Here is a 14,490-nt window from a genome sequence, read left to right on the forward strand (position 1 = left end):
TATTATTAGTTAGAGACAGCACTGTATACTATTTTACCATTTCCAGGGCTAGATTAAAATAATGGCTATGGCACACGATTTTATAAGATTAAAAACTGAAACTAACATTATTTTTATTTTGTACTATAGTTACGAAAATACGAAAATGTTTAATATCCCTAAAAGAGAAAAATCTGTATTTTTGATAATCTAATGATTGTGCAATAATATAAAATACCTACATAATTCTTCAGTGCAATATACAAAAAAATATATCGGTATAAATTAAGTACTTCCGATAATCCATCAAAGTCAGCGTTTGGAATAGAATTTCGGAATTATCTAATAAAATTACAGAATAAGTCCAAAAAAATGTAATTAATTAAATACGAACGATTCTTACAAAACATTCCACAAGTGGTTAATATAACAATGTTTTTCTTCTAAAAAAAACTATACAGTTATATAACACCATATACGTGTTATACGAATTATACGTGTTACTTATAAAACAACCCGAAAAAAAAATAAAATCAAAGGCTCTTAATAATAATAATAATTTTATTTCCTCTAAGACAAAATACAAATTTGTATAGGAATTGTCAAAATAATTTTGCCTTACAAACTAAACCATAAAAAATTTGTCTCAAGTATAATAACAACTTTCGAGTAAAAAGCCTTTTAGCACATTTTTAAAAACTTTTAAACGTTTAGCGTGCTTAATGTGATCACTCAAATGATTAAAAGTTGGAGAATGCGCGCGCGGGCAAACGACGAACAAACGCAGCNATGACCTTCAAGATGGAAGTTTTCGAGATATTCGGTTCCAAAGTTTCAAGAATGCATTATACAAGCGATGACAAAATACTAATCATTTATCAAGGAAGCGCTGGAAAAATTACAGTTTTGATAGTTGAAGTTTGTCCTCGCAAGTTTGTGTTTTATTTTAAGTTGATTAATCATTATTCTATCAGAATTCATTTTATTTGAAAATGGTCCGTCGTTTGAGTGAAAGGGAAAGAATCGAAATTTTTATGATCAGTTACGGAGCATGAATATTATGTCAAAAACGTACGACCTTCAAGATGGAAGTTTTCGAGATAATAGACAGTTTAAAACACAAACTTGCGAGAACAAACTTCAACTATCAAAACTGTAATTTTTCCAGCGCTTCCTTGATAAATGATTAGTATTTTGTCATCGCTTGTATAATGCATTCTTGAAACTTTGGAACCGAATATCTCGAAAACTTCCATCTTGAAGGTCATGCGTTTTTGACATATTCGTACTCAGAAAAATGTGCTCTATCGAAATCCGTGGAAAAAAATATGGGTTGCCATTTAAAAAAATTGCCGATGACGTCATAGATCAAAAACAAACAAAACAAAAAAAAAGTCGATTGCTAAAAAAAGTGACATTTTATAAACTAAAGTTGACGTGTCCGAGCATTTCCTATCAAAACCCTTCAGTAACGATTTTTCGAATTTATTCCAAACTTTACGAGCTCAGTGTATAATTAATTGCCTCTTCATTTAAACTACAAACATTTAATAATAAAAGTTGCGGTTGAAAAATTGTCATTCAACTCTTGATGTTTGCGTTTGCGTTTGGTAACTTGCTTCCAATTATTTTCCGGTCGGTTCTGAATATTATGAGACAAATGTGGTGCATCGTGTTGCATTTTTAAGATGTCTACTTGTCCATCTTCATATGTCGTGCCCTTGTTTAGATTTATATATTTATCCAGTTTGATCTTATGTTCGACGTTTAATAAGTCATTTGATAACTGTTTTTGTGTAACTACTTTCAATTCCATTTGTTTACCGTTTTCACCAACAGCTGTTTGATTTCTTTGTATACACAAATTCTTATCGACACTTTTTGCCGGCACCTTCTTCGCCTCTACAGCCGGTGATAACATTAGTGTTTTTTGATCACATTCTTTTACAGTTGTTTGAAGGGAATTATATTTGTTTAATAAATCAATATGGTTATTAAGAAGAATGATCTTGTCATTTAACTCCTTAATCAGGCAGTCTTTTTGATTAATTATATATTTAAAAATATTAATGTCCATTTTATTGTCTACCGATTTTTCTTCTATAGCATCGAAAAATGCATCGGCACTGTCAACAACTACCTCTGTATCACAACAGTTTATTTCTGCAACACCAATACTCATAATCGTTTTACACATTTTTGCACAGCTAATGTGAAATACGCTTGAACTTAACATAATTTTTCACTACGTTTTTACTACACTTTTTACATTTATTTGTCAAGGGGACACCTAGCGCGCTGTTGTTCGAGGCAGCCATCTTGTCTATTAATGATTTGTCTCTTCTGGCTTCTGGCTGACTATTTACCAATCTTCTTAATAAAGAGAGTATTAGATTTATTAATTAAACCTTTCAGGCCACACTTATATAATTATAGGTTTTTCAAAGATATCGGAGTGTGGATTTTTAGAAAATTTATTATACTTTCTTAATGAGCCTAAAGTTTTATTTCTAAAAGTGTTTCTCTTAATTATAGTGGCATTAAATCTATAGAAACTATTTTATTCAGAAATAACAGAAATCATAATAGTTGTTCCGTAAAGATCTAGATAATTAAGTCCAGTACTGTTTTTGCTATAGTGAATGACATGAATATTTATTCGATATTCGTTCAATTTACTGTTAACGCTGATAACGTATATAACAATGTCAAGTAAAAGTGACGAATTGTTAAAACCAATATGTAGTAATGTAACAAATAACTTGAGGGTATGGTTTCAAAGAGCCTTCAATTCAAAGAAAACACAAAGAAAACATTTGCAATGGGGTTTTATAACAAACTGAAATTATGTAATAGTATTAACATTTACTACTCACATGAAAAAAATCTAATACAAGTTTTTAGGTATGCATACATACAAATACATAATGGAGAACTTATAAAAATTTAATTTCCAGAATAAATTCCATAATAGGTACTTACAAATATCAAAATTTATAGCATTAACAACTGCTTAATTTATATTATGCAAAGTTGAATCACGGACCCGATACGAATTATGTTTTTGCGGTAATACTACCATGTCAGATCAAAAACAAAAATGCACCCCTTTCTCTAAAATGCACTCCTAAATTTAATAGCATTTTGCGATGTTATTATCTTTAGGCGTTGAGTTGAGTGAATGAGTGAAGTATATTAGGTGAACAACAAACGAAACAATAAAAACCCTTTGGCGCAATTGTTCCTTAACTTTCTCTCTTATATGTATATTTAGATTATCAGTCACGACCCACAGATATAAAAACCTAACAACTGTACTTATAGACTTTCAAGAGAAACCTGAAAACATATCAAAAAGACAAATGTTTTTAAGATTTTAAAACACATATTTTCATATACAATAATTTTAAATTTAATTGTATTGTTTAGGTGTACATATGAATTAATTTACTATTTATTGATTTATGTTCTGTATTTACTTTCTTTTGACTAATCTTATATAATAGTTATGTAATGCATTGTCTAAAAAGATAATAAAGGTTTATTCACTTACACTATTATTATTTATTATTAATTTTTTACACAAAACATGACTGCATTACGCAAACATAAGTACACTACTAGACAAAGCGTTTTTTTCGCGACATGTTTATAATAGATACATTGAGAGAGACCTCTAACAAACTAAACTGTAAGTGCATGTTTTTATTTATTTAAATTGAATAATTTACGGAGTGTTGTTCAAGTCCTAAACGGTATATTCCCTGTAGCAGTTAGCAGTGCAAAGTTTCTGTTTTTAAAATGAATCGAGAAAAGAAAAAACAATATTCTCGATATATATTTTTTTAATGTTATTATTTGAGACATCCGAAATACAGACGTTATGTTATAGCTAATACAAACCAAGTCTAAACGTTTTCCTGAAATTTAAAATTATTGTTTTATAGTGATAGAAAAATGTTTGTCATTTATTGTTCGTTAGATTTTTTTTTCTGAAGATAAAGTTATATTCCATATTTCCACTGATCGATTCGCAGGTACCTATACAGGGTGATTCACAACTTATCCAAACAAATTTTGGAATGAGGAATGGAGTCAATATTGTAAAAAAAATTTTTGTAAAATCTTTATAGTTTCTGAGAAAAAAGTTATTGAAGTTATAGCACATTAAACCACTACATAGCTGGACAACTGTAGTCTCTAGCGTCATTCGCAATACGCGTGGAGAGCCATGTGACTCCTGATACTGAAATCCGTCGTTGCGGTAGTTTTTACCTGTTATCTGTGGTATTTACATCAGTTTTTTAGTAGTTAGTGTCAAAAATGGCTTGCGTGTATAGCAACTCAGAGTTGATGGATATCGTTTTAATTTATGGTGAAGCAAGACAACATTTGTATTATGGTGAAGTATTTGTGTTATGGTGAAGCAAGACATCATTTGTGTTAGTTCGTAGAAAGTGAGTAAGACGGACCCAAATGTGTTTACACGTGAGTGGATAAAATTTTGAACAATTGCTGTTGCAGCATCGGGTATGTCAAATGATTTTATTATTTAAAAACACAAATTAATTTTATTAATAATTAATAAAGGCAAAAGCATTTGAATTTGCCGATATAAAATAGGTGCGATAAAATTCTATTTACATATTTCTTTCCTTGCGAAAGTTTTTGTCCGTTTTTATCACGCCGCCATACCGGTCGCATTGTGCGAGGTCAGGTTTTACAGTGGACCAGTTTCCAGTGCCGTGCAGAAGTGTATTTTTAAATCAATTTCGAACTGACCTTTTTGATTTTTTCTTTACAAAATTGTATTTGTAAGGGTCCCCTGTACATCCAGAATTTTTTTTTTTTGGATATGTTCTGAATCACCCTGTATACATAATGCGCTATTACATTCTGTCTGATTTGCATTATTCAAATTTCACTGAATATATGGGTATATACATTCGGTGCCTGATTGGGGTGGGGGCCTATAGGCTGAAAATTGGCGGGGGCCTATTCTAGAAAAAAAATTTCTATTTGGTAGCCCCCCCCAAAAAAAAATTGGATAGAATTCAAATTTTAAGAATAAAAAATTATATTTTTCAGAATAACTTTTCTTTCTTGTTCATGATGAGGTCTTAAAAAAAATCTTAAAAAAGAATTAGTTTTCATAAAAAAAATTTTTGTTAACATGATGGGGGCCTGTAGGCTGCAGCCTACACCAGCCTACAGGTAAATCAGGCACAGTATACAAACAATATACATATACCTACCTGTGATAACAGAATAACGTCTTCTGAAAAATACTTGGATGTAATCGCAAACTTTTCCATGAAATGTTAATACCTACCTACCAATAATAAATGATAACAATAATTAAGTACACTTAGTAGCCGGTCGAACCTTATCGTATTATGTTAAGAAAACAACCTCATTTGCCTCATGATAAAGAATTAATTTATGTACCTATATAAAAAAGTTTTTCCAGATCGTTCTCCTTAATTTATCAACATTCAAGTAATTTTTAAATGTTCTCGACAACCTACTTATTCTAAATCCACGTCATTGTCATATGATTCACTCGGGCACTTGTTGGGTAGTCTTGTAAATTTCCTAATTGGTGATAAATTGCCAAATTGGAAGATTAGCCTTTGTGTACATAAATATAGCAATTTATGATTTATATTGGCATTGTCCCCTTGTACACTTAAATTCTGGAAGGGTCTTTCATAATATGTTTATTTAAACTTTACTTACTCATATTAGATGGACATGCGGCAGGGCCGAACAGTTTTTAATATTTGCGAGGATATTCAACTTGAAAATAAATGTAGCCGATAATACACTGTTACGTTTAATTAATTTAAGAATACAAACATTATGATTAAGAATTTTTAAAGGTTTAATATTTTTAAATTTGAATAGAATAACCAGCCTAATACCTTTAAAATACAGTTAAAAAAATGTAAGAACTAATAATGAAATATATGTTTTTTGAATTTGTTTTCAATGTCAATCCTTTCTATGTATTTGTTTTACAACATGAGACAATAAAAGTGTAAATAAAAATTGACACTTAAACATGAAATTATTTTATTTCACAAAAATATAATTATATACATCGTATATAAAGTATGTTTCTAAAAAAAGTCTTATTAATAGTAAGTGAAAACAAAACGATATCCTCCGTAACAATCTGATTAGTGGCTTTGTTTATTTTTTGAGTATTGACCCAAGGGGAACAGTTTTTCCCACTCCGCGTACCTCTTCTCGTACAGCTTCTCCTGCATCTGCAGCTTGTTCCCGATGTCCATGTACTTCTGTTCTTTGAGGGTGAACGGCTCCCATTTCACGTTGTCCAGTTTCTCCGAAGGGGCTGGGATGGGGTTCCTGAAATTTTTTATTAAATAACTTCAAATAGTAATAATAAAGCTAATTCTAACATATATAAATTTTTTTAATCTTATCAAATGTATATCAAACAATTTTCTTCGATGCCAGAAATCTAGATGTGGAAAAATGTATTTAACCCCACGGGCAAAATTCGTAATTGTCGATATTGCAGGAAACAACTACTCTATGGGGTACACGCCCCAAATGCATGACATGACAACAATACCCGATAAACAGTTAATAACAAATAATTATCCAAAATAAAAACTAAAAACGAAATGTCTAAAAGTAAATAATAACAAAAATACATACGTGACATAGTGAAACTTAAATATCTTGTATTTTTGATGACAGAGACATAAAATACAGCTCTACAAAGAAATCTTTTTGTTTCCATATTTTATTTAGGATTGTTTCACCAGGTAGCCTACTTGGGAATAAATTTAAGGCCGGCCTTTTATAGATGAGAAATCGCACTTTTATTACAAGATTTCTTTAATTGATCATGTTCGTAGGATATTTGCAGTTCTATTTTTCATATTACATAACACTCTCAACAATTGTGATTAATTCATGTGTAAATAGTTTCTTAAAGGCATACTGCGGGATGTGTTTATGTTTATATTGCCGTCCACTCTGCACATTTGTAATATTTTAAGCATATAAGAATTGATTTGAAACTTTAAAAGACACTCGGAAAAAACGGTCCTGTTTAATTAAAATATGTAGTATCTTACTCAGTTTTAGCGAAATTTGCATAAAGAGCCGTCAACTTTGACACCATTTCGACTTCTGTTGGAGAGCTCTCTTTGAATAACTTCGAAACGTAGAACAAATACATCAAATCGTCGTGATGAATGACCCCTGGAAAATGCGAAGAAATTACCAAATTTTTATTTTTGTTCTACTAAAAAACTAGAAAAAATAAACCCTTATAAAACCCCTCTAGACACAAAAATTAAACAAAAACGACTAGTTACATTCTTTCACTTACCATAAGGAACAGTGTTATTGCTCTCCGGAGTGTAGAAAAGGCTGTACCGGCCTTGATAGCTGAAACGGTAGTAATACACGGAAGTATTGCTGTACTCGGCAAACAGTTTTGCTGCTCTGTTCACCCCAAATCCTATTACGGAGTCCGCGTACAGCTAAGTAGAGAAATAAAAAGGGTTTAATTACCACAAAATTTCAGTGAAATATTTTACTACACCTGAGCCAGAGGTTTGAGCTGGGACTGATCCACGGGTTTGTCGTGCAAATAGAACGTTTTTAACTCCTTGCTGATAGATTTTGAGTAGTCCGTATCCCTTTCGTAGAGGAAGGCAATTGGAGCTTTCTTCTCCCATTCACTGTTGATCTCCTTGGTCAGGGTTTCGTTGTTTATTACAGCTGAAGAAAAGTCAAGAGAATACAGCAATTTATATGGCTAATTGCAATTTGATACATTCCTTTGGAAAGGTGATAGGACAAGAGGTAAGGAAATTTAAGTCAATAGATAGCCAATTTAATAAAAAAAATTAAACAGGCAAGTTAGGTTAAGTCAGTTTAGGTTAGGTTTTTATGTATGTAAAGTCCTAGCCTCGAAGCAAAAGTCAATAGTTTTTGAAAAATTTCAATTTTTATTATTTCTCAAAAAAATAGATTAAAGTTAATTAACAACCATGGCAGTCTGGCGTGTTTGTATCTTCATTGTAAAATTATTAGATTCAACATCAAGTATGGGTATGTAAATTACAGAAAAAAACAGATTATTGAAAAAAAATCAGTTACACAACAAAATTTGAGAAAACAAACTTATGATATGCCTTCCTCAAGGTCAAAGGTAGCCTCTATATAAATATGACCCTCATTCATAGTAGAGATGGGTAACGCAGCAAAATTTCCTGCGTTGATACACTAACTCAAGCGCACACTAGTGCGTTAACCCACTGCGTTAACTCAATTGCGTTAACGCAATAATAATTTTGGTATCAGCGCAGTGGCGCAGGCCATTGCTTCAGCGCAATAACGCAACGCAGTACTGAGTTACCCATCTCTAATTCATAGTTACGCCCCATATAAACCCTGAAAAAAAAAACACAGATATACTTACCGAACGCCTTGGGTCCAAATTCATCCTCTGTTAACCCAGTGATAAGCGGCACTCTTTTGAATTGACCATTCTGTATGAGATAGATGGGATGAGCCGTCAAAAATCGTGGTTGGCCAAAGTCTGGTTCAATTACAGCAGACCATATCATGACGGGGTCATTTGCGAATTCCTATAAGAACACAAATATTAATTAAGTTAAAATATTTAGTTTTTACAGAAGCCTATCAATTTTACCTTAAATTTAGGTAGAGATTCGCCCAGTTCGTTGAACGGCTTGGTCTTGAGGCATTTTACGATATTGGCAGCGGTGTCATCTGGACATCCTACAAATTTAGCCTGTTTTTTGGCCAGATCCAGTTGATTGTGTGGAATAGGCCAATTGCCTAGAGGGGATCCACTCATTGCAACAGCTTTGTGGAATAGATCTATAAATTTTTAACTAATGATATTGTGGGAAACAATTACTCTCAGAGCTAGGTACTTATTGAGTTGCAATAACATTTATAATAATATGAAATATGACGTATAACTTATAGTTAGGTTTATCTGGGCCAGATCTATAAATATTGCAATAATTATTATTACTACAGCAATACGTAGTAAGTGTACAATTTGATTTTAATTATAAAGTATGTTTAGTAGTTAGACAAAAAAAAATTACTATGCCACTAATGTAATTAATTAGAATTTATAATTAATAAATAAATGTTAATAGAGAGAGACGACATACTAATTGTAAGTAATATATAAAACAAGGTTTCTAATGAAGATTTCTCATTATACAAAACTATGAACTTACCTTGGGACATCGGTGAAACCATATGCAAGATAACGCTCATCGCACCAGCACTATAACCCATGATTGTGACACAATCTGGGTCCCCTCCGAAAGCCTCGATGTTTTGTTTCACCCATTTCAATGCCTGGACTTGATCTTTCAAGCCGTTATTCCCTGGGGCTTCTTTGTCGCCGGTACTCAAGAAACCTAATATGTTAAATACACATACCCTTTAATACATCGGTATCTACATTTTTTAAATAATATTTTTCGTCACGTGAAAGAAGATATTAGTTAAAGACAATATTATAAGAATGATATTACCTAAAGTTCCCAAGCGGTAATTGATAGTCACTAAGACGATGTCTTGGTCCATAAAATAATTGGGTCCAGCCCAATAACTGGTAGAACCGACACTGTAAAACCCTCCAGCGTGTATGTAGACTATTACAGAGCGTTTCGGATTTTCAGCACTCTTCGGAAGCTGTAAAAGTTGTAACAATGTTTACTATAACGCCTCCGAAGGTTCATGTTAAATACTAACCTTGGTGGAATAAACATTTAATATTAAACAGTCTTCTGATACAGGATCCGTGGTAGGTTGTGGACAAAGTGGACCATCTTCAGTGGCATTATAGACGCCCTCCCATTTCTCTACCGGCTCTGGAGGCTAAGAATAATAAATAAAATTGAAATTGAATTCATTTTTCCAATCTAAAAATGACCAGACAATACAAGAAGGCCTACCCACTTGGATGCTCATAATGAAAAAGGAACGTAATACTGGTTTTTGAAAACAGAGTATCAAATTCCTCACAACACTTTTTTTATTTATGGTTAATTATTTGACTACCAGTTTCTGGGTCTATCTTAGGCACCCTAGGGTTACTTAAGGCTAGTAGTTGATTCAAACCTGCCCGCTCTAGAGCTTGATCTCATAATCTTAAGATTGTAACACCCCAAGTAAACGCACCCTTAGCGCCTTAGCGTTGAGTGGGAAGACTTCACGCCCTTGGTCTATTTATGAGCAAATTCAATTTGCAATCAGATAATACTCATTACAAGCAGACAGTGAATGGTATATGTACATATTAAATGATCTCACCTTAAATCTCAGCTCATTTACTGGCGCTTTCGCGTAGCGTATGCCCCTAAATGCATATATAGGTTTGCCTAGCCTTGAAGTCATAACCGTACCCTTTATTTGACCTAAAGGGGTAGTTACTAAGGGGTTTTCAGTCGTACTCCTTCTCGACCTTTCGCTGGCTTCAGGAAAAGCCAGAGCATAACCCAGAAAAACGATTACAGCTACGTGTCTGAACATTCTGGAATATATTTATTATTATTAGTTAGAGACAGCACTGTATACTATTTTACCATTTCCAGGGCTAGATTAAAATAATGGCTATGGCACACGATTTTATAAGATTAAAAACTGAAACTAACATTATTTTTATTTTGTACTATAGTTACGAAAATACGAAAATGTTTAATATCCCTAAAAGAGAAAAATCTGTATTTTTGATAATCTAATGATTGTGCAATAATATAAAATACCTACATAATTCTTCAGTGCAATATACAAAAAAATATATCAGTCTAAACTAAGTACTTCCGATAATCCATCAAAGTCAGCGTTTGGAATAGAATTTCGGAATTATCTAATAAAATTACAGAATAAGTCCAAAAAAATGTAATTAATTAAATACGAACGATTCTTACAAAAGATTCCTCAAGTGGTTAATATAACAATGTATTCTTCTAAAAAAAAACTATACAGTTATATAACACCATATATATGAATTATACGTGTTGCTTATAAAACAACCCGAAAAAAAAAATAAAATCAAAGGCTCTTCTGCCTGACTATTTACCAATCTTCTTAATAAAGAGAGTTTTAAATTTATTAATTAAACATTTCAGGCCACACTTATATACTTAATAGGTTTTTCAAAGATATTGGAATGTGGAGTTTTAGAAAATTTATTATACTCTCTTAATGAGCCTAAAGTTTTCTTTCTAAAAGTGTTTCTCTTAATTATAGTGGCATTAAATCTATAGAAACTATGTATTCAGAAATAACAGAAATCAGTATAGGTGTTCAGTAAAGATCTACCTAGATAATTAGGTCCAGTAGGTACTGTTTTTGTTATAGTGAATGACATGAATATTTATTCGATATTCGTTCAATTTTTTGTTAACGCTGATAACGTCTATAACAATGTCAAGTAAAAGTGACGAATTGTTAAAACCAATATGTAGTAATGTAACAAATAACTTAAGGATATGGTTTCAAACAAAGAAAATATTTGCAATGGGGTTTTATAACAAACTGAAATTATGTAATAATATTAACATTTACTACTCACATGAAAAAATCTAATATACCTAAGTTTTTAAGTATGCATACATCCAAATACATAATGGAGAACTTGTAAAAATTTAATTTCCAGAGTAAATTCCATAATAGGTACCTACTTAAAAATATCAAAATTTGTAGCATTAACAACTGCTTAATTTATATTATGCAAAGTTGAATCACGGATCCGATACGAATTATGTTTTTGCGGTAATACTACCATGTCAGATCAAAAACAAAAATGCACCCCTTTCTCTAAAATGCACTCCTAAATTTAATAGCATTTTGCGATGTTATTATCTTTAGGCGCTGAGTGAATGAGTGAAGTGGTGAACAACAAACGGACGAGACAATAAAAACCCTTTGGCGCAATTGTCCCTTGACTTTCCCTCTTTTTGTACATTACATTGTCAATCACCTAATATATTTTAGGTCAACTAGATGTATATTTAGATTATCAGTCACGACCCACATAATTATATAAAAACCTAACGACTATACAGACTTTCAAGAAAAACCTGAAAACTTATCAAAAAGACCAATGTTTTTAAGATTTTAAGACAAATAATTTCATATACAATAATTTTAAACTTAATTGTATTGTTTAGGTGTACATATGAATTAATTTACTATTTATTGATTTATGTTCTGTATTTACTTTGTTTTGACTAATCTTATATAATAGTTATGTAATGCATTGTCTAAAAAGATAATAAAGGTTTATTCACTTACACTATTATTATTTATTATTAATTTTTTACACAAAACATGACTGCATTACGCAAACATAAGTGCACTACTAGACAAAGCGTTTTTTTCGCGACTTGTTTATATAGATACATTGAGAGAGACCTCTAACAAACTAAACTGTAACTACATATGTTTTTATTTATTTAAATTGAATAATTTACGTAATTTACGGAGCGTTGTTCAAGTCCTAAACGGTATTCCCTGTAGCAGTGGAAAGTTTACGTTTCTGTTTTTAAAATGAATCGAAAAAAGAAAAAACAATANCGTCTACCGTTGCGCAGGTAAATAATATTTTTATTCCTATATCATAAAAATAAATTTTATTAATACTTGCAGGAATGAAAGATAATATTATTAATATTACAGTTATCAAAAAAAATTTCTAAATGAAGCAATAATTCTTTTTAAGGACAAGATTGGTATAGTTTTACAATTTAATTTTGGCTTGGATTATGTCAATGTTATTTAGAGAACTAAATAAAGGAGGATGACAATTTCACTATTTTAGCAATAACTTGAAAACGAAAAAAGATATCGACCTCCGGTTTGTGTATCTGTTTTCCATAACGAATGGTCTATCAAGCCATGAAAAAAACCTATATCGTTGCATTTAATTTTTTTAGTAAACGGAGACCATTACAGAACTTTTATCATTAGCGTCGTCTACCGTTGCGCAGGTAAATAATATTTTTATTCCTATATCATAAAAATAAATTTTATTAATACTTGCAGGAATGAAAGATAATATTATTAATATTACAGTTATCAAAAAAAATTTCTAAATGAAGCAATAATTCTTTTTAAGGACAAGATTGGTATAGTTTTACAATTTAATTTTGGCTTGGATTATGTCAATGTTATTTAGAGAACTAAATAAAGGAGGATGACAATTTCACTATTTTAGCAATAACTTGAAAACGAAAAAAGATATCGACCTCCGGTTTGTGTATCTGTTTTCCATAACGAATGGTCTATCAAGCCATGAAAAAAACCTATATCGTTGCATTTAATTTTTTTAGTAAACGGAGACCATTACAGAACTTTTATCATTAGCGTCGTCTACCGTTGCGCAGGTAAATAATATTTTTATTCCTATATCATAAAAATAAATTTTATTAATACTTGCAGGAATGAAAGATAATATTATTAATATTACAGTTATCAAAAAAAATTTCTAAATGAAGCAATAATTCTTTTTAAGGACAAGATTGGTATAGTTTTACAATTTAATTTTGGCTTGGATTATGTCAATGTTATTTAGAGAACTAAATAAAGGAGGATGACAATTTCACTATTTTAGCAATAACTTGAAAACGAAAAAAGATATCGACCTCCGGTTTGTGTATCTGTTTTCCATAACGAATGGTCTATCAAGCCATGAAAAAAACCTATATCGTTGCATTTAATTTTTTTAGTAAACGGAGACCATTACAGAACTTTTATCATTAGCGTCGTCTACCGTTGCGCAGGTAAATAATATTTTTATTCCTATATCATAAAAATAAATTTTATTAATACTTGCAGGAATGAAAGATAATATTATTAATATTACAGTTATCAAAAAAAATTTCTAAATGAAGCAATAATTCTTTTTAAGGACAAGATTGGTATAGTTTTACAATTTAATTTTGGCTTGGATTATGTCAATGTTATTTAGAGAACTAAATAAAGGAGGATGACAATTTCACTATTTTAGCAATAACTTGAAAACGAAAAAAGATATCGACCTCCGGTTTGTGTATCTGTTTTCCATAACGAATGGTCTATCAAGCCATGAAAAAAACCTATATCGTTGCATTTAATTTTTTTAGTAAACGGAGACCATTACAGAACTTTTATCATTAGCGTCGTCTACCGTTGCGCAGGAAAATAATATTTTTATTCCTATATCATAAAAATAAATTTTATTAATAGTTCTTTAAAATGAGCCATCGTTTAGAAAAATTTCAAGATAGCGTCCTTCATACTGACGTTGCTATAGTAATAACAAATAAAAAGTTCAAACAAAACTTGTAAAGGGTTTAACAGTGTATCTAAAAAATGTATTTTCAACTTAGGTTATATAAGCAAAATTTAGAAAAACCGAGAATTTTCTGTAACACTATAGCAGTTGCGCCCCCTAGCGGTGAAGTTACAAACTTGAAAATATTTTAAATC

At 31.0% G+C, this 14,490-nt stretch overlaps 1 protein-coding gene across 2 annotated transcripts; it reads right to left on the reverse strand.

The window, feature by feature from the left end:
• Positions 1-6,037: 6,037 nt before the first annotated feature.
• LOC108916163 (esterase E4-like) lies at positions 6,038-12,410 on the reverse strand. Of its 2 annotated transcripts, none has more exons than XM_023456701.1 (11): positions 12,316-12,410; positions 10,330-10,549; positions 9,769-9,894; positions 9,549-9,708; positions 9,246-9,431; positions 8,681-8,871; positions 8,447-8,615; positions 7,565-7,743; positions 7,349-7,502; positions 7,092-7,218; positions 6,038-6,351 (listed from the first exon to the last, which is right to left on the reverse strand). In XM_023456701.1, exons 2-11 carry the CDS (start codon positions 10,546-10,548, stop codon positions 6,162-6,164), a joined length of 1,701 nt encoding a protein of 566 aa, XP_023312469.1. In that variant the 5' UTR covers position 10,549; positions 12,316-12,410; the 3' UTR covers positions 6,038-6,161. The 2 variants fall into 2 exon arrangements, with proteins under 2 accessions (XP_023312469.1, XP_023312470.1); XM_023456702.1 differs by lacking the exon at positions 12,316-12,410 and adding an exon at positions 10,602-10,621.
• Between the last annotated feature and the right edge of the window lie 2,080 nt (positions 12,411-14,490).

The sequence above is a fragment of the Anoplophora glabripennis genome, unplaced genomic scaffold (genome assembly GCF_000390285.2).
Source record: "Anoplophora glabripennis isolate ALB-LARVAE unplaced genomic scaffold, Agla_2.0 scaffold2336, whole genome shotgun sequence".
Lineage (NCBI taxonomy): Eukaryota > Metazoa > Arthropoda > Insecta > Coleoptera > Cerambycidae > Anoplophora > Anoplophora glabripennis.

Bases quoted from the DNA above. Each gene is read 5' to 3' on its own strand.
- LOC108916163 (XM_023456701.1), bottom strand. From the start codon at position 10,548: ATGTTCAGACACGTAGCTGTAATCGTTTTTCTGGGTTATGCTCTGGCT. The intron at 8,872-9,245 runs GTAAGTTCATAG...AAAAATTTATAG, and splicing joins GGTTTCACCGATGTCCCAAG to ATCTATTCCACAAAGCTGTT. The intron at 7,744-8,446 runs GTAAGTATATCT...ACTTTTCTTCAG, and splicing joins ATTTGGACCCAAGGCGTTCG to CTGTAATAAACAACGAAACC.